The sequence below is a fragment of the Erpetoichthys calabaricus genome, chromosome 17 (assembly GCF_900747795.2).
Source record: "Erpetoichthys calabaricus chromosome 17, fErpCal1.3, whole genome shotgun sequence".
In the NCBI taxonomy this organism is placed as follows: domain Eukaryota; kingdom Metazoa; phylum Chordata; class Cladistia; order Polypteriformes; family Polypteridae; genus Erpetoichthys; species Erpetoichthys calabaricus.
In genome coordinates this window covers 16,991,037-17,012,290 of record NC_041410.2, presented here as the reverse complement: position 1 = coordinate 17,012,290, position 21,254 = coordinate 16,991,037, and the positions used below count along the sequence as shown (strand labels likewise).

Below are 21,254 nucleotides of genomic sequence, written 5' to 3'. Positions count from 1 at the left end.
TTCCGATCATAAAATAGGTCATTATGATACCAATTGATAAGAAGAATTCCTAAATAATTGCAAAGAAAAGCCAAGCAAAATGACCCCTTTTATTGGCTAACTAAAAAGATTACAATATGCAAGCTTTCGAGGCAACTCAGGCCCCTTCTTCAGGCAAAATGTAATTTAAGAGAGACAGAGGGGGTGGGGGCTTGCGTGCTGCTGAGAGAGAGAGAGTGGCCTCGGGGGGGAGATAGGCTCCTGTGCTGCTGAGAGAGAGCCTGCGCGTGCATCTGAGCAAAGACAATTTCCTGTTAGATTTGCCTTTGCAATGACAATTGATAAGGCACAGGGCCAAACTTTCAAAAAGATGTGCATGTATCTGCCAAAACCAGTTTTCAGTCACGGACAGTTGTATGTTGCTCTCTCCAGAGTTCCATCTTTTAATTCGCTCACAGTGGTATCCACAAACCCACCCCATTTGGACAACTGTGTCGTTCAGCAAGTGTTCACCCATCAATACATAATTATGCAGCGTATGTTACGCCGTGGGTTGGCTAGTAGATGCATATTTTATTATACCTACTTAACTTTTATCGACATTTATCTAAATCTATATTTTTTTTTCTAGTATCAGAATGTAGTTTAAGTTCATTTATTTTGGTTTCAATAGATGTATTTTTCATATTTTCGATTCTTGTTATTTTTTTTTCACATCTTCGCGCCCCTCTTTTTGTTACTTTGCACACCCCTAGGGGGGCCCGCCCCACAGTTTGAGAACCACTGCTCTAGTGTGCCTCTTTCTCTTGTACTAATCATCACATCGTCATCTAATAACAGGCTTGAGTTTCTAGCTTGCTATTTTTTCGTCCAGGAGTCTGCCATGTGCCTTCAGCTGAGATGTTCCGTGCATTGTCTCCAATAAAGCTACGACTGGTGAAGCACCCAGGCACAGTTGTTGTCTGCAGAGTCTGACCAGTCTGAGCCGCTGTAGCTCTAGACCAGGGGTAGGCAACGTCGGTCCTGGAGTGCCACAGTATGTGCAGGTTTTTGTTCCAACCCAGTTCCTTAACGAGAACTCAATTATTGCTGATGAAGCACATATTGCTTAAGTGACATTTTGATGCTTCATTTTAGTGGTCTCGCTTGTTAAGGTTCTCCAACCTTAATTGCTTATTTCAATCTTAAACTGCTGCATTCAGTGTTTTAATTGCTCCTTATTAGCAATAAGATGTAAAAGACAAAGCAGCCAGCAGTTCTCCAGCTAGCTTTTTTCCAATTACATCTGTGTGTTCATCATGCACGGTTTGATTTAATAAAACACTTAATAGAAAAATGTGACAGACTGAAAATGATCTGTTTTAGGCTTCAAATCATTTGGATGATATCCTTGGAAAGGAAAAAAATCTACGATATAAAAGCCTTACATTGCACAGACTAACAAGCCATAAAATTAAATAAGGTCTGAGATTGGCAATGATTGGTTTCTAATTAAGCAATTGGGTTGAATGAAAACCTGTAGCCACTGCGGCTCACCAGGACCGACATTGCCTACCCCTGTTTTACATCTTATTGCTAATAAGGAGCGATTAAAACACTGAATGCAGCAGTTTAAGATTGAAATAAGCAATTAAGGTTGGAGAACCTTAACAAGCGAGACCACTAAAATGAAGCATTAAAATGTCACTTAAGCAATATGTGCTTCATCAGCAATAATTGAGTTCTCGTTAAGGAACTGGGTTGGAACAAAAACCTGCACATACTGTAGCACTCCAGGACCGACGTTGCCTACCCCTGCTCTAGACCGTCCTCAAGAAACTGTGACACAAACCCATCATCGAGATATCGATGTTTTCGGTATTGGAGATCCTGAAATGTCGAGATCCATCAAAACCCAGTTTTGTCATGGTAGAGTAATATTTTACTATTATTATTTTGTATTATTAATGTGTAGCCTTTGTCAGAATGCCTCATATCTCACAGACTTACCCCTGTTTATAAAGTATTGTAGTATTTAACTTCTCCCCATCTTCCCTTCTACTGTATATCTATAACCTCAGACAATTAGGTGTAGTAAAAGACAAGCAGGAGTTAAGTTACAATATACAGTGCATCCGGAAAGTATTCACAGCGCATCACTTTTTCCACATTTTGTTATGTTACAGCCTTATTCCAAAATGGATTAAATTCATTTTTTTCCTCAGAATTCTACACACAACACCCCATAATGACAACGTGAAAAAAGTTTACTTAAGATTTTTGCAAATTTATTGAAAATAAAAAAATTGAGAAAGCACATGTACATACAGTAAATAATGTATTATTGGTAATATTCCTAAATAATAACAATATGCAAAGTACATTTGAATACTGGCAACCATACAACCTGATAAATGCTGATGTGTAGTTTCAGGCGGCACACAGACTTGTTTGTTACTACAAAAGTCATTTGTGGTCCGCTTTCTTCAGAACAGGCCACATGCCTGTCTCAATATGGCTGCCTAGCTGTGCTCTCCATTGTGTTGTCCTTTTCAGTTCATGGTGTGTGAGATGGTAAGAGAGAGAGAGAGAGAGCTGGGTAAAGTAAGCAAATTTATAGGTTTTCTGTCCAACCTCTACAGCCAATAGGGCATCGTGGTACTTAAGGTTTTTGATGCAAGCCAATTCCAAACAGCCATACTTCAGACCAATGGGAGGACAGAGTACCTTCACACCTGCCCCTAAAACCAAATATCAAGGTGAAGCTTGCCATGCTAGGCAGTTTGGCTTTCCTGAGGAGGGTTGATTGAGAGGGTCCTGCAGAGAAACACTTGCCAAACTTGTTTGAGGCGCTTCACCTGACCCTGTCGTAAAATTCACTGTCCTGACTTAGTCCTAGGGGGTAAACATGAATGCTTCTCACTAATGTAACACTAATATTACATTGCTTGGCCTAAGTTACAAATAAAGACATACAAAATATTTATCAACTTGTATGCAAAATTTCACACCACAACAACCACAGATTGAAATTTTTGGTGAATGTAAAGCTTTTGCTCCTCCTCCATAAATGATAGGTTATGGTGGGGGTGGGCACAAAGCAAAAAAGCCGTTTAGCAGTGTAATAAGGCGCTATATTGCACCCGACCCAGCACAGACTGACGCAGAGGCACGTGTAAAATAAACAAACTTTCTTTAATTCTCTTCAGCCATGGGGCACGACTTCCCCGTGTCCCACAGGCCTAACACAGTCCCACAAGCACTTAATGCAGCAAACACAAATAAACAAATCCTTTTTCTGGCACCACCACTCCTCCCAGGCAACCTCGTCCTCTTCCTCCCAATTCTGGCTCCTGAGTGGTGGATGCTGGACCTTTTTATAGCCCACCCAGAAGTGCTCCAGGTGTTTGATCACCTGTGGCTAATTGCACTTCCGGGTGGGGCTGTAGAGATGTCCAGGTGGGTTCCTGGCTCCATGCAGCACCCCCTGGCGGCCACCCCAGATCCCCACAGGGTTGTGGAGAACTCCATCTCCCATGAAACCCTGCGGGAAACTGAGGCACCATCGTCAGTCAGGGAGGATGCCACCAAGCGTCCCGGGGGAAGTAGTGAGATGTCCATGGCTGCTCCCCCGGAACATATGTAGAAGGGGCGTCCCAGCCAGGCATGGGACCCAGCCGCCCGCCACAACAGCTATTAATAAAAAAAACAAAAAAAAAAACAACAACACAGGGACTTCGAGAAGGCGAGTCTCTGCACACTGCCATTGATATAAAGATCAAGAGCTACTTGATGATACCTGATGTGGACTGTGATGTAAATCCACTTGAATGGTGGAAAACACGAGAAGGATATTCCCACTAAATTGGGGAAACTTGCAGAAAAAAGTTCCTCTGCATAAATGCCTCAAGCAGCCCTTCTGAGGGGGCTTTTAGCACCGGGGGGACATGTTCTAATGTGAAGTCGTGCTGCTCTGAAGCCACATGCTGTGAACAGACTGGTGTTTCTGACGTACAACTTGAAGTTTCCTCAGTAGAATTTTACAATTGTTTTTTGTAGCCTTTGTCGATTTTTGGAAAGCATTTGACTCAGTTGATCGAGCTGCCCTGTGGGACATCCTGAGGGTTTGCTGGATCCCCTCAAGGTTGCTGGATATCATGGCTGGCCTGTACACGGGTACTGTGAGTGCTGTAAAGAGTAGAGGCAGAACCTCTGTGTTTTTCCCCAGTTGATTCTGGGGTTCGTCAGAGGTGTGTTTTTGCTCCTACTCTGTTCAGTGCTTGTATGGACTGTGTGTTGAGCAAGGCTGTGGAGTCCAGCGGCTGTGGAACATCTGTTGGTGAAGAAAAGACTTTGCTGACGATGCTGTGATCTTCTTACAGCACCACTGCCTCTGTCCAAGTGGGAGAGGGATCGGTGTAGCATGTAGATGATGGCATCCTCCGCTCCCACCTTCTCCTGGTATGCAAACTGCAGAGGGTCGAGGGCGTGACGGACCTGTGGCCTCAGGTGGTTAAGCAGCAGCCGCTCCATGGTTTTCATCACATGCGATGTCAAAGCGACAGGCCAAAAGTCATTCAGCTCACTAGGATGTGATACCTTTGGGACTGGGGTGATACAACATGTTTTCCAAAGACTCTCCCCTGTTCCAGGCTCAGGTTGAAGATGCGCTGTAGAGGACTCCCCAGCTCCAACGCACAGGCCTTCAGCAGTTGTGGCGATGCTCCATCTGGACCCGCTGCTTTGCTGGCACAAAGTCTCCTCAGCTCTCTGCTTACCTGGGCTGCTGTAATTGTGGGTTGGGGTAAACTCTCTCCTATGCTGGTATCAGCAGCAGAAAGATGGGTGGAGGGTGCAGTACTCCGAGGTGAGAGTGGGTTAGGGTGGTCAAACCTGTTAAAAAAAGTTGTTCATCTGGTTTGCTCTCTCCACGTCTCTCTCGATGGTGGCACCCCGCTTCGAGCTGCAGCCAGTGATGATCTTCATCCCATCCCACACTTCCTTCATGCTGTTATTCTGCAACTTCTCCTCCAGTTTTCTCCTGTACTGCTCCTTCGCTACCCTAAGCTGGACTTGGAGTTCCTTCTGCATGCACTTAAGCTCATGCTGATCACCACCTTTAAAAGCCCCTTTCTTCTGGTTCAAAAGGCCCTTGATGTTACTTGTAATCCATGGCTTCTTGTTAGCATAGCAGCGTACAGTTCTTACTGGAACTACAATGTCCATACAGAAGTTGATGTAGTCAGTAGTGCAGTCAACAACCTCCTCAATGCTCTCACTATGTGACCCCTGCAGGATATCCCAGTCCGTAGTTCCAAAGCAGTCTCTCAGAGCCTGCTCTGCCTCAGGGGACGACCTCCTGAATGAGTGTGTGGTTGTAGGTAGGACCCTCACTCTTGGTTTGTAGTGAGGCTGAAGCAGAACCAGGTTATGATCTGCTTTCCCAAGTGCAGGCAGCGGGGTGGCACTGTATGCATCTTTAATGTTTGCATACAGTAGGTCAATAGTCCTATTTCCCCGGGTGTTACAATCCACATACTGAGAGAAGGCAGGTAATGTTTTGTCCAGCATCACATGGTTGTATCATAAGCTTTTATCCCGTTCAAGTCGGTATTTCGTAGATGAACCTTTAGCAGCCATGACAGCCTTGAGTTTGTGTGCTCAGGTCAGCTTTGCACATCTCCACTCTGCCACCCCCCAACTGTTCTTCTTGGCTAAACTCGTTAAAGTGTCATGAAGATGGTGAGAGTGAACAGCCTTTGTCACATGCAGCCACAAATTCTCAGTGGGATTGAGATCTGGACTCGTCCATTCCATTATTGCATTTTTGGCCGATGCCTTTGTTTATTTAAATGATTAGGATGCCATCTACCGTAGGCAGATTTTTCTTTTTTTACAGTTGGTGCACACTAAGGGTCACAGAGTGAGACTTGGGTAAATTGAAACGGCAGGCCTGTGTTTGGGAGTCCAGCAGGGGGCGCTAGCTCCCTGGTTGGAATAAGAGAGAGAGAGAGAGAGGTAAGGAGCAGGCGCTGATACACCCACCACATGACGAACCAACTCAGGATCCCAGATTGGGACCTGAGGGTAGCCATGCAACGGGTGACACCTTAGCACCACAGTTCAAATGGAATGGAACACTGTGAGGTGACTGGAGTGATAATTCTGCCACCAACCCCTAGGTTTTTCCCTGCAGGTTGGTGGGCCGACAGGCAGGACTGGATGCAGATTAACATCATAAACCAGGTTAAGGGCCTTGTTCAAGGGGCCAACGAAGTACTGTCACTTTTGGTGTTTATGGGATTCGAACCGGCAACCTTCCGATTACCAGTGCAAATCACTAGTCTCAGAGCCACCACTCCACCCACACCTTGTTGGAATAAGTTCTTTTGTAATTGTGGCGTGTTACATAACTCGAAACTATATAGATATGATATAAAAAGGCAATACCCCTCCCTTAGTGACCCGGCGGTAAGAAATCACAAAGGAGAAATAACTTTGCTTTCTTTACCGACGGTTTACACAGCATAACAGATGAGGAAGCCATGACAAGACCTTTGGGTAGAGTCTGCCATTTTCGTCCCTGTGTTGGAAGGATTTTCCAGATCAGATGATGGTATTTCCCATCCGTCCGTCAGCTTCAAAGGTATGCCGGGCAATGTTCCAAGGCTTTATACTCTTTCTCCATGTGCAGACCCCCACTTAGGTAAATCATGCCATTCCAAACTAGGCAAAGAGAAGATCCAATGTCATGCTGACTCTGTCACACAGAAATAGTACAATGCCCATTTCGCAGTTGTCCCTTTCTTGTCTTCTAATGCTTGCCTAGCAGTTCTAAATGATGAGCCCCTGTGTGCTCAATCTGGCTTTGTGAGTAGAAAGAAAAGTAGAGCACTGTGGCATATTAAACTTATATTCTGAATACACTAAGCCACCACACTGTTCTGCTTACGTCACTCAGTTTTACACCGATCTGCCACGACATTCAAACCACTGACAAGTAACGTGAATAGCATCAATTATCTCGTTACAATGGCACCTGTCAAGAGGTTGGATATTATAGGCTGTAAGTGAACAGTCAGTTCTTGAAGGTGATGTGTTACAAGCAGGAGAAATGGGCAAGCATAAGGATGTGAGTGACTTTTACAAGGGCCAAATTGTGATGGCTAGTGGACTAGGTCAGAGCATCTCCAAAAGGGCAGGTCTTCTGGGGTGATTGCAGTATGTAGTGGTTAGTATCAACCAAAAGTGGTCCAAGGAAGGACAACCAGTGAACTGGCAACATGGTTATGGGAATCCAAGGCTTAGCCAAGTGTAGAGCTTCTGGTCCAATTCCACAAAACAGCTCCCTGATTGCTGAAAAACGTAATGCTGGCCATGATGGAAATGAATCTGAACGCACAGTGCAACACAGCTTGATGCAGAGCCAGAGACCATTCAGAGTGCTCATGCTGACATCTGTCCACAGCTGAAAGTGCCTACAGTGGGCACATGGGCATCAGAATTGGACCAGGGAGCAGTGGAAGAAGGTGGCCTGGTCTGATTGAATCACATTTTCTTTTAGGTCCTGTGGACGGCAGGGTGTGTGTTCTTTTATTTACATGGGGAAGAGATGGCAACAGGAGGCACTATGGGAAGAAGGCAAGTTGGCGATGATCTGGGCAATGTTCTGATGGGAAAATTATTGGGTCCTGGCATCCAGGTGAATGTTACTTTGACATGTGACACCTACCTAAAGATTGCTGCAGACCACACTCACTACGAGGGGGAGTCAAGCTAAAGTTAGAAAATGGGATTTATCAGAAAATGGACCGAACCTTAACAAACCTGATAATGTCACTTCTCAATGTAGTCTCCACCCTTTTCAATGTACTTGTGCCACCTGCCTGGCAGTGCCCGGATTCCAGTAGAATAAAAGGTTTTGTCTCATCCTTGCAGCCACTCGTGCACATCTTTCTTCATGTCATCATGTGTCTTGAACCATAGACCACCCAGATGTTTTTTTAGAGGTCCAAAAAGGTGGAAATCTGGCGAATAAGGAGGATGTGGCAATACCTCAAAGTTCAGGTTCTCCAGGCGAGCCTTGGTGTTCTTAGCAGTGTGATGGGCGGGCATTGCCTGGCAGTAAAAGAACTCCCTGAGACAGCAGTCTCCACTGCTTGGATCAAATAGCAGGCTTCACGTTGGTCTCCAGCAAGTCACAGTAACTTGCACTGGCGACTGGAGTACCCCTCAGCATGGAGTGACCAACAATAACTCGGGTGTACAACACGACAAAGACAAAACCTTTTATTCTTCTGGAATCTGGGCACTGCCAGGCAGGTGACGCAAGTGCATTGAGAAGAGTGGAGATGACATTGAGAAATGACATTACCAGGTTTGTGAAGGTTAATTCCATTTTCTAATAAATTCTATTTTCTAACTTTAGCTTCACTCCCTTTCATAGTTTATAGCACCAGTATTCCCTGATGGCAGCAGCTTCATTAAGCATGATAATGTGCCCTGCCACACTGCAAAAATCATTCAGGAATGGTTTGAGGAACGTGACAAAGAGTCCAAGGTGGACACTTGGCCTTCAAAATTGTCCAGATCTCAATCTGATCGAGCGGCTGTGGGATATGCTAGAAAAACAAGTCCGATCCATGGAGGCCCCACCTCACATCTTATACCTGCTAACACACTGGTGCAGATACCACAGGACACCTTGTGGAGTCCATGACTTGGTGGGTCAGCATATTACAAGGGTGGTTTTTAATATTGTGGCTGATTGGTGTATATGACGCCTTTCACAGAGACAACATGGCACCTTACAAAGTAAGCAAGTGCCTACAACAAAATAAAAAGATTGTAGAATTGAAGACAGTCACTGCAAACCCTCTTCTCCTGTCCTGCTTATACAGCCTTAAATAGAATTATTGACGTGTGCATTCTTGTTAATTCCTCTATTTTCTATTTTTGAAAAGGGCAATTTTGGCCAACATTGGACTTAATGAGACTCCTGGATGGGCCAATGTGATTCCTCTTGTCTGCATTTCTTAAGTTCCCCTGATATGAATCTCATCCTATAAAAAGCTTTAATGGTTCATTGTATTTCAAACATCACAATCCATTATTCAAAAGACAGGGATCTCGTAACGTGCACCGATAGCAGCCGCTCCATTCAATTCTTCTAATTACTCTGACAGCCACTTGAATCCATGCATCACTCCACCCTCCTGAGGGGGATCATTCGCCATTTAACGATGTTACAAAGCCTAACGACTCTACAATAATCTGAAGGAGGCCAGCAATCGGGAGCAACCCAGCTGGAGACAAGACCAGGACAAGACTTGATTTCACTAGAATATTATTTAAATTTGACATTTAACTTCATATACATTAACCCCGATTGTAATTCGGGCTCAGAGTTTCATGTAAAAATGATGAACCCCGAGTAAGACTCCCATATGATGTCTGAAATGCTGCTTGAATAGACCAAAGGGGTCCCTTAGATAAACTGCAGTGTTGTAGCAGATGACACACAAAAACTTCATGGAATATATTGAAGAAGAAACAGTAGGTCAGAATAAAGAAATGTGTCCATTGTCTAATTAAAATGAACAAAATAAACGGGAGGAAAACATACTGAAGAGTCCAGCCTAGTCCCCAGAACAGACGAACACTGGCATCTTCTCTTTTCATGCAACTATCAGAATCTATCGTACTTACAATCGCAGAGTGAGAGAACTGGAGCAGAGATGTCTGGCACTTTTTGTAAAGAGCGTCTGGTTTGGCAGCCCAATTCAGATTTCTGTTCACGTGCACTTCTATACCTGGTCAACTTGAGCTTTTACTCTCAGGTTGAGGACCACAAACAAGAGAAACTTGGCCTTGTGAAAGCCTAACAATATCTCTTTGGTAATTTTTTTATGCTAATAAATGGTGAGCTGTGATTAGATAGATAGATAGATAGATAGATAGATAGATAGATAGATAGATAGATAGATAGATAGATAGATAGATAGATAGATAGATAGATAGATAGATAGATAGATAGATAGATAGATAGATAGATAGATAGATAGATAGATAGATAGATAGATAGATAGATAGATAGATAGATAGATAGATGAGACTTTTAGCAAATGTTTTACTTATTTGTTAAATTCAATAGGATTTTGTCAGATTGTCAAAGGTCCAACTCATAATCATAACCACACATTAGATTTAATTATAACTTACAAAGTTGAAATTCAAAATTTAAATATTACTCCATTAAATGAAGTTATTTCCGATCACTACTTAATTACAGTTGATTTAGTCCTGCCCTTGCCAACACATTCACAGATTAAAACAAAGACAATGCAACATCTAGATTGTAATTCTGCTTCAAAATTTATAGATAGTTTGAGTAAGTCGAGTGTAATTGTGGAAAACCATTTAGATCAGATAACATCAAATGTAAATGTGAAAAACTATATAGATCAGCTAACATCACATTATAACGTAATCTTGAGAGATGCTCTGGACACAGTTGCTTCCTTTAAAACAAAAGTGATCAAAGCACATAGAAACTCTCCCTGGTTTAATGAAAACACTTGAGCTCTTAAATTAGAGTGTCAAAAACCGTAGCGCAGATGGAGAACAACAAAGCTACATGTCTTTCAAATTGCATGGACAGAGAGTGTTAATAAATATAAAAAGCTCTCTTTAAAGCTCGCTCAGAATACTATTCTACAATAATAGATAGCAATAATAAAAATCCTTGGGTACGGTTTAGAACAGGTGCTAAATTAACAAATGGGAATTCAGCTCTACAGTGCAAAATACCAACAGATATTTGCAGTACAGACTTTATGAACTTCTTCAATGAGAAAATTAAAAATATAAGATCCCAGATCTCAGCATCACATTACAAACCACGTACTAGCTTAGCAGACCCTGCCTCACATTGCATTCAGCACTTTAGTCATTTTAATCCTGTAACAGAGCAGGAAGTCTTAACTTTAATTTCTAAAATGAAGCCCACTACTTGTTCCCTAGATCCAGTGCCAACAAAACTAGTAAAAAGTGCAATGGATGTTCTTGCAGCGCCTATTCTAAACATTATCAATAGTTCATTATTGCATGGCACAGAAGCTGATGCACTAAAAGTGTCATTCATTAAACCATTACTTAAAAAGTCAGACCTAAACCCACACATACTAAATAATTATAGGCCTATTTCAAATTTACCCTTTCTCTCTAAAATACTAGATAAAGTAGTCGCCAGTCAGCTTCAGTCACACCTTACGCATTACAATTTATTTGAGAAATTCCAGTCTGGTTTCCACATTGGTCATAGTACAGAAACGGCACTAACTCGGGTTGTAAACGACATTCTGATATCCTCTGATGAATAGAAACTCCACTGTAATGATGTTAGACATTAGTGCAGCATTTGACACCATTGACCATTCTATTTTACCGCACAGGCTACAAAATAATGTTGGCCTTACAGGCACTGTGCTCACTTGGTTTAGTTCTTATTTATCAAATCGATTCCAATATGTACAGAAATGTGCTGACAGGACTCCATCATTATACACAGAAGTTCAATATGGTGTCCCGCAGGGCTCAGTACTTGGACCTTTACTGTTTTCACTTCACAGGATTCCACTGGGATCTCTCATTAGGAAACATAATGTTAATTTTCACTCGTATGCAGATGACACCTAGTTATACCTTTCATTTAGATCAAATGAAGTTTCTCAGATGTTGTCTTTAATTAGTTGTTTTAGTGAATTAAAGGAGTGGATGAATGAGAATGACTTGTCTTTAAATACAGATAAAACGGAGATGTTAGTTGTTGGAGGGAATGACGCTGATCACAACAATATTTTGTCATCATTTAATTCCGTTGGAATCACCATTAATTTTACTGAATCAGCCCGCAATCTAGGAGTTATCTTTGACTCTAGCATGTCATTTAAAGCACATATTACAAAGTTGTCTAAATCAGGTTTCTTCCATCTTAAAAATTTTGGGAAGTTAAGATGCTTTCTAAATAAACAGGATTCTGAGAAATTATTTCATGCGTTTATTTCTAACAGAATTGACTACTGCAATGCGGTGTTCACTGGATGTTCAAACTGTTCTTTATACAGCCTCCAGTTAATCCAAAATGCTGCTGCAAGAATTATGACAAGAACAAGAAAATACGAACACATAACTTCAGTTCTTAAATCCTTACACTGGCTCCCGGTTAAGTTTAAGGGAGATTTCAAAATCCTCCTTTTAACATATAAAGAAAGCATTAAATGGCCGAGGTCCGGCTTACTTGTCTGAACTTATCATGACTTACAAACCTGAGCGCACATTAAGATCTCAAGATGCCAGTCTGCTTATGATTCCAAGGATTAATAAAATAACAATGGGAGGTCAAAGCTTTTAGTTACAGGGCCCCTAAACTGTGGACTGGTCTGCCTGCTACTATAAGAGATGCCCCTTCGGTCTCAGCTGTCAAATCCCGGCTGAAGACTCACAACTTCAGTTTAGCACACCCTGCCTAGAGCTGCTGATTAACTGTACAGACTGCATCTCTGTTGTTAGTCATTAGCACTAAAACATAAGGAACATGAAAGTTATAATTTGTTACTAACCCTCACCTATTCTGTTTCTCTTCACGGTACTCTCGGTACGGCGGCCCACCTGCCAAGTTGTTTTGTAAAATCATCCCTGATGGAGGATCGCAGGAATCGTAGGGTAGAGGGCTCCTTTCATCAGATTGGCTGGCCCAGCACTGTTCAGCTGTAGAATGGCCAATGGGGGAGGCAGCTTGATGGCTGAGGTCTCCAGGACTCTGAACAAATCCAAATCACATTGTGTGATATCATCTACTGTTAAATTCTGCTCTGCACTTGTAAAATTTTTATTTTTATACTGTATTGAGAATTTGTTCTGTTCTTTTTGACACCCACTGCACGCCCAGCCTACCTGGAAAGGGGTCTCTTTTTGAACTGCTTTTCCCAAGGTTTCTTCCATTTTTATCCCTACAAGGATTTTTGGGAGTTTTTCCTTGTCTTCTTAGAGCAGGGGTCACCAACCTTTTTGAAACTGAGAGAGCTACATCAAAGGTACTGAGTAATACGCAGGGCTACTTGTTTGATACAAACTTCCTGAAAAACAAAGTTGCACGGTTCATCTTTAATGATATTATTAATGTACTGGAAATTTTCTTTAGCTTTTCTGCCATGTTTTTTCTTAAATTTTAGGGGGTTAAAAACTGAGTCTAGCTCCCTGACGTAGCTGCGCCCATTTGCTTGTCTCAGCAAAGAGTGGAGGTTTGTCTTGAGCACGATATTGAACTTTGACCGCAGACTAACCCCCAATCTACATCAATGCAAGTGTTATTGATTCAAAAACAACAGCAACACAATTAAATACAATTTTTAGACAGAGCTCCATGGGGTCTAGTGCTATTTTTAGAACATGCCCTGTGGGCAACTCACATGGTCCCTACGGGCACCGTGTTGGCTACCTCTGTCTTAGAGAGTCAAGGCTGGGGGGCTGTCAAGAGGCAGGGCCTGTTAAAGCCCATTGCGGCACTTCTTATGTGATTTTGGGCTATACAAAAATGTATTGTATTGTATTGTGATAGATAGAAAGATAGATAGATAGATAGATAGATAGATAGATAGATAGATAGATAGATAGATAGATAGATAGATAGATAGATAGATAGATAGATAGATAGATAGATAGATAGATAGATAGATAGAGTGAAAGGCGCTATATATTGTAATAGATAGATAGATAGATAGATAGATAGATAGATAGATAGATAGATAGATAGATAGATAGATAGATAGATAGATAGATAGATAGATAGATAGATAGATAGATAGATAGATAGATAGATAGATAGATAGATAGAGTCAAAGCCATTTATCTACTGTCCACATGGACTCTTCACGGTGGGTGGCCTATTCTGGTAGCACTGAGCACAAGACCACTAAGCAGCCATGGACAGGATGCCAGTAACTGACAGAACTCGCTCAATCACTTGCGCTTCAGCTCATCCATACATCCATCTATCCATTTCCCAGCAGATAAATAATGATTGACATTTACAGGTTTTTCTTTCTTCTTCCTTCTACTCAAAGCGCTTTGCATAATGAATGGAGAGCCACTCCAACCACCACTAATGTATAGCATCCACCTGGATGATGCGACGGCAGCCATTTTTGCGCCAGTACATTCACCACACATTAGCTGTTACATAGTTAAGGAGTGAGGGACTAGAAACAAGGGGAGATTAGGGGTTCACAAGGACCAGGCCGTGGTGGACAGTTTAGCCAGAACATCGGGATACACCCTGCTCTTTATGAAGGATGCCCAGGTATCTTTTATGACCACAGAGAGTCCGGACCTCAATTTTACATCTCATCCGATGGACAGCAGTGCCATCTTTTACAGCACAGTATCCCCGTGGCTTCACTAGAGCACTGGGGTCCACATACAGACCACGGGGGGCCTCACCAACACCTCTTTCATGACTGGAGTCCTGTCCAGGCCCAAATGTGCTTAGCTTCATGTGGATGACCAGCTCTGAAGTGCAGGTGGTATCGCTGCTGTATGAGCCCGTAGAGAAGGGTGCCAGGCAGCCACCAGCACTGGACACGATGCCAGTCTACTGCAGGACACATCTGCATTCATTCATATATGATAATCATCCCAAAACAAACACCTTTGAAGAAACCAAACTCAGCACACGGGACTATTCAGAACACATGCAAACTGCAGAGAGGCCATGCCCGTGCCAGGATCTGAACAGAGGTCCCTGGTGTGGTGAGGCAGCAACACCAATGACTCTGCCACCCTACTTTGGAAGCTTAACCTCAAAGTGCTTGTCTAAATTACACAAACAGGAAGAAACATGCTGGCTAATAGTAATTAAATGTGAAAGTTCAACTCCTCATCCATCAAGGCTGTTCAGCTGTCAGTTCTCATTTTCCTCTAATTAGCAGTTCCTTGTTAATAAGCAAATGTTTTAAAACAGTAACCTGCTGCTTACAAGTCTATAAAAAATTACGTCTAGAAAACATAAAACCTTTGCATTTTTTTTCCTAAGTAAAACAGTAAGAAGTGGGCGTAGTGCACAAGCCTAACAGCAAGTCTCCTTCTATCCAGAAGATCGGAGAAATGAAACATTTTCAATTATTATGATTAAACTTTTCTTTTTTTTTTTTTTTTTTTTTTTTTTGGCAAGTAACTTAAGTGACCCAAAAATAAAATTCTTACATTTTCTGTCCGTCAGGAAGCCCGTGGCTGGGGGCGGCTTGAGTGTCTCCATTCATCTTGGTCTGAGTGTTAGAAGCAAAGCTGCAGCTCGAGGAGCTCCGACTGCAGCACAAGCTGCGATCCCGGTCACTGACGGCAGACGGAGAGCTCGCTTGGAGGCTGCCACCAGAGGACTGGGAGACGTTGTCGAGGTCTGCAGCAGATCCTTTTCCAGTACCGCTCCCACTCTCGTCAGAGTAACTGGCCGGCAGACTTGTGGGGCTCATGGTGACTGAAGAGCAGGGCCTGCTTTCCACTGAACCGCTGCAAAAGTTGGGAAAAAAAGAAAAAGAGCATGTCATAAATGGGGGGACACCATAGATAGATTTATTAGAAGAATCCATTTCATGCCAAGAAACAAAAGTGTGTGTGTGTGTTTGGTCCAAATGACAATGAGATAGAAGGGAGCGTGGACTGACTGGAATAGACAATAGTGACTTCAGTGATGCATGGACAGGCTAACAGCTTGGGATGGCTGCCACAACCCATCAGGAAGCCACTTGTCACAGAAGCCTCCGTCAGCAAAACGAAATTAATCTTAAATACGGTTAGCACGCCTTGGCATTCACTTCATCAAGAATAACCTCCATTGATGGAAAGACAAACAGGGGGAGTCTCAGTGGCTTTGAAAAGGAAGCCCATTAGTCTCACTACTAAATAAATAACGAGTGGTAACCATTCATGCATATAAACATTAAACTAAATGTAGGAGATGTGATGGAAAGGTGCCCTGCAATTTAATTGCTGTCCAGCTTTAATTCCTGTCTTACACCAAATGCTATCCCGTGATCCCCTGCTGGACAGCTGCACATTTGCAAAATAGATGGATGAGGCTGTATGAACGGCAGTATGTAAGAGTCTGGTGCTCCATGCAGGGACTGTTTTCTGGTTTGCACCTGATGACACCGGGACCCCCTCTGGTCTCTGTCACCTGTTACTTTGTTATCATACACATCAATGCACTTTATTCCTGGTGATAATTTATTAACGTGCTTTTATGTGAGTATCTGTGAGGACTCTTTGCAAAGCACATTGTGACATATGTTCTTTAAAAGTGCTACAAAAATGAAATTGACTTACTACTTTACTTACTCACTTACCTGAAATGAATGGGTTAGAAAATGGATGGATGGAAATCTGCTCATTTATGCAACTACTTGTGCTGCCTGTCTAAGATGGATTGAAATCTGAGTAATCAACACAGACCTCAGCGTTAACGTCTGCACTGCACCATGCAAAGCATGTGTCTCTGTTGTATGCCAATCAGTATGGGATTCATAACAGCAGTGTTAATGTTAGTGACGTGCCATCTATTGGAATGACAAATGTAATGCATATGCCTCTGTTATACGCCATTTGGTATGGGATTCAAAAACACAATGTTAATGTCTGTGATGCACCATCTTTCAGAATGACAAATGTAATGCATATGGTCTCTGTTATATACAATTTGGTATGGGATTTGTAAAAGCAGTATTAATATTTGTGATACAATGTGTTCTATTAATAAAAATGTTTGTGATGCACCATCTTTTGAAATGACAGGCACACAGCAAATGGACAGACACACAGGCAAACAAGCAGGTGGTTCTTGTTTTTTTAAAGTGTGCTACCAGTCTTAGGCAGGTTGAAATCTAAGTAATCAATGTAGACCACAATGTTAACATTTGCAGTGCACCATTTGGTATAGGACTTGTAAAATCACTGTTAATGTTTGTGATGTGCCATCTTTTGGAATGACAAATGCAATACACGTGTCTATTATATGCCATTTGTTACAGGATTTGAAAAAGCAGTGTTAATGTTTGTGATTTGCCATCTGTTGGAATGACAAATGCAATACATAAGTCTCTGTCATTTGGTACAGGATTCATAAAAGCAGTACTAATGTTTATGATACAATGCATTTTATTACTAAGAAATGTTTGTGATGCACCATCTGTAGGAATGACAAAAGCAATGCATTTGTCTCTATTATATGCCATTTGGTATGGGATTCAAAACAGCATTGTTAATGTCTGTGATGTGCCATCTGTCGGAATGACAAATGCAATGCATATGTCTCTTTTATACGCCAATTGGTATGGGATTCGAAAAAGCATTGTTAATGTTTGTAATGCACCATCTGTAGGAATGACAAATTCATTGCACATATGTCTTTTACATGCCATTTTGTATGGGATTTGTAAAAGTGGTGTTAATGTGTGTGGGACGGTGGTCATTGATGATTGGAGACTCGGAGGGCATTCACAGGTCAGAGGGGTCAGAAGACAGCCGTGTGAATTTCACTCCCTTCAGCCGACACCGCCGCTCAAGCGATGCCATAAAGTGAAATGAGATCAGCGTCTGAGAAGGGAGTACAGTTTCATTTTTGTTCTTTTATGTCGCTTTATTTTATTTTCAGCCTGAGGCATGATGGTAACTCATCACAGGGTTGGACTTGGTGGCAGCAGCTCCACTGATTTGTGGTCCTCCACCAAACAATGAGTCATTAATTGACATGGGGGGTTGCTGCTGGGAGAGACGCCGATTCTCTGGGATCATAAACTTGGGTTTGGTGTGTAGAAAAAAATGGACGGATGACTTTTAAAGCAGAAATTTGTTTTTTTGGGTCACTATGTGAAAAACTTTCAATTTAGATATAAATAAAACAAACATTCATCCTCTTTTTAAATCATCTGCTTCCACCATGGAGTCTCCTGGCCGTATTGGGTGCAAAGTATGAGGCAGTCAGGGCAGAAGCGGCCTTACGAGTGTGCGGGGCCTCAGGCTGACCAACCCCACCCGGGGTCGGTGATGTCAAACGCGGTGTGTGGACTGTATAAACCTGTGTGTGAATTTAATAAAAAATAATGTTAACATACACCGGATTTTCTCATTAAAGTATTCAGCTAAATTTTTGCAATATAACACGTGGACTTTATCAAAATATAACGATATAATCTATTAATAAAGTGCAATTCATAATTCATGACAATACCACGACAGTGCGAAATGTGATGCGGTGCCATGCGGAAATTAGCAGGGCCTCTTCTAGAAAACGAAACCAAATTGCAAGTATACTCTGAGTCACGATATGCAGGATGTCGTAGTCGTAACTCACATTGATGTCGTGTCAGCTGGTTATCATTAATATTCAGACATGTTTATGGCCTACTAATACAATGTGAGATTCAGTGTTTCGACAGGAAGTGTGATATTAATGTAGAGGTATCATCATGAAATCTCTAACCGGTTTCCAGGTTCAGAGACGAAAATCTCAAATTTATATATACATTATATATATATATATATATATATATATATATATATATATATATATATATATATATATATATATGTAAAAGTCAATGTATGTTTGTATGTATGTATGTATGTTCCAGCATCACTTCTGAATGGCTGGAGCGATTTTCTTGACACTTGGTACACGTTTCTCATTGGTCGACTAAACTGATACTGTAAGGTGAAATCAGCCCTAACCCACCCCCTTCTGGGCAGGGTGGGCGGCGATCTTGCAGTCTTGTATGCATGTTATCATCTAGTTGACACTCAGAACGACCACCAGAGGGCGAACTGGAGGTGACTGGCAGCATTCTTTATGTTTGAGCACCACCGCGCCCCTGTTGCTTTTCAAATTAAATGGAGTTGGCCAGGTTGGCATCCCAACTATTTTTGGGACTCATTCTGTCTTTGTGACTCGAACAGCCATATATATCTTATATATAAACGTCTATGCATGGAAGTGTGTGTCTCTGTCCGGCCCGGAAATGAGAGGTAGAGTTGGGGTAAGGGTTCCAGCTTTGAGGATATGCGAGGCCAGCACACCGGCAAAAGGAAACCTCCGAAGAAAGACAAACAATGCAAGCACGTCGGCAACACAAATTCTCCTAGGAGAGAGATGCCCAGAGTAGTTCTGACGATTTCAGTACTTGGCGGAGTGGTGGCTCTGAGGCTAGGGATCTGTACTGGCAATCAGAAGGTTGCCTGTTCGAATCCCGTAAATGCCAATAGGGACTCTGCTCTGTTGGGCCCTTGAACAAGGCCCTTAACCTGCGATTGCCGAGTGCTTTGAGTAGTGAGAAAAGTGCTATATAAATGCAAAGAATTATTATTATTAGTATCCCATTCTTTTAACATCATGGGCTTATAAGCCAAATACCACTGACTCACTCATCACGAAATCTCTCGAACCATGAGGACTTGGGACTTGAATTTGGAATGTAGGTTACCCTTGGCCCATAGGTGCTCGCTAAGAAACAGTTTTAAAAACTTCATGGTCCAAGTGCGTTCTGTCTGTCTGTATGTCTGTCCACTTTTCACAAGAGAATTACTTAACAGATTTAGATCGGGTTGTTTTCTATAATTTGCTTGAACTTTCCAGTTGACTTTGCGATTTCTGTCATCGCACTAAGTACCAGAGTTCGGCTTGCGGTACCGATATATTTATTCAAATCCAACAGAGTGGCTGTGGGCTGAGAGCAGTGGGTGTGGGGCCTTCCTCATTTACTCGCCAGCCTCTGTTCGAGTTGGGCTACGTCTGGCCATGTGTTGGAGTGCACCCTGCCTCTGCTGAGCTGTTTGTTCAACAGACATTATCATCTACAGACTGTTAAGGAGTAACGTATGACTTTTTTGAGGGAGAGATCAGAGCTCCGTGTGTTTTACAGGGTAGCTGCTAATTGCCAGAGATTTCATGGCCATGTGCTCTTCTCCCCATGCGGAGAATGCTCTCCCATCAGAGCTGAACACGATCAGATACAGCGCTAACGTCTATTGATTTTTAAAGTTTCTCCTGTTTCATTAAGTCAATGTATGTGTGTATGTATGAATGTATGTATGTATGTTCCAGCATCATTTCTGAATGGCTGGAGCGATGTTCATGACACTTGGTACACATATTCGTCATTGGTCGACTAAACTGATACTGTAGGGTCAAATCAGCCCTAACCCACCCCCTTCTGGGTAAGGTGTGGGATGATCGTGTGGTCTTGTATGCATGTTATCTTCCAGTTGACACTCGGAACGACCACCAGAGGGCGAACTGGAGGTTACTGGCAGCATTCTTTATGTCTGAGCACTACCGCACCCCTGTTGCTTTTGAAATTAAATAGAGTTGGCCGGTTCCAAGTGTCATACATACATACAAAACAGCACAATAAGCACATTAGTGAGCGTTCATTGTTTATTAATTTATTTTTAAAGTTCTGTTTTTTTTTTTTAATTATGTTTTTCTCAAACAATAAAAAAAAAAAAAAACACTCTGTTTTCCTCCGGGGCAACGCTGGGTATTTTCAGCTAGTATATATATATATATATATATATATATATATATATATATATATATATATATATGGTTGAAATAATTTTACTGTCAAATAATGCAAAGAGTACGCGACACGTGTTTTGCCCTAATTCTGGGCTCATCGGGCGTACACACTCACTGCATCCCCTCTCGGGAATCGAACCTCGAACGTCAGCGCCAGATGCAAAGCCCCTAACGCTGCGCCACGGCGTGTGGTTCGTTCATTTGACAGCATGTAGATCGGGGTAATTACATTCATGGCATTCGTAGTCTGAATCACAATCTGATTGTATGGGTGGTTACCTACCAGGTAATGCTTGTGGTTGGTCAACAAGTCGGCTAACATCCAATCAGATTGTGATTCAGACTACGAATACCATGAATATATATATATATATATATATATATATATATATATATATATATATATATATATATATATACTGGAGAATATAACTTGACAAATCTGCTCAAACGGGACACGCGGACCTCAAAAGCAGGGCCTGGGACGGTCGCCCCACTTGTCACCCCCAAACGCTGAAAAAACACGGCAGCTCATGGTTGGCCTCACTCATGTATTCATCTGATGTCACTCACAGCAGATCAGTTTAGGGACATAAATCAACCTCCCATGTCCATCTTTGGGATATCGGAGAAAACAGGGGTGTGTGGGTAATTATTTTGGGGAGGAACG

The 21,254-nt window shown here is 42.2% G+C and overlaps 1 protein-coding gene across 2 annotated transcripts in view; it reads right to left on the bottom strand.

Annotated features, from left to right (window-relative positions):
* The window catches only part of LOC114645223 (protein unc-13 homolog C-like), a 742,812-nt gene that overhangs the window by 652,859 nt on the left and 68,699 nt on the right, over nt 1-21,254 (bottom strand). For both annotated transcript variants that reach the window (XM_051920476.1, XM_051920477.1), the window contains exon 4: nt 15,220-15,522. In XM_051920476.1, coding sequence (XP_051776436.1) covers nt 15,220-15,522 — 303 coding nt within the window. The remainder of the gene's footprint in view (nt 1-15,219; nt 15,523-21,254) is intronic.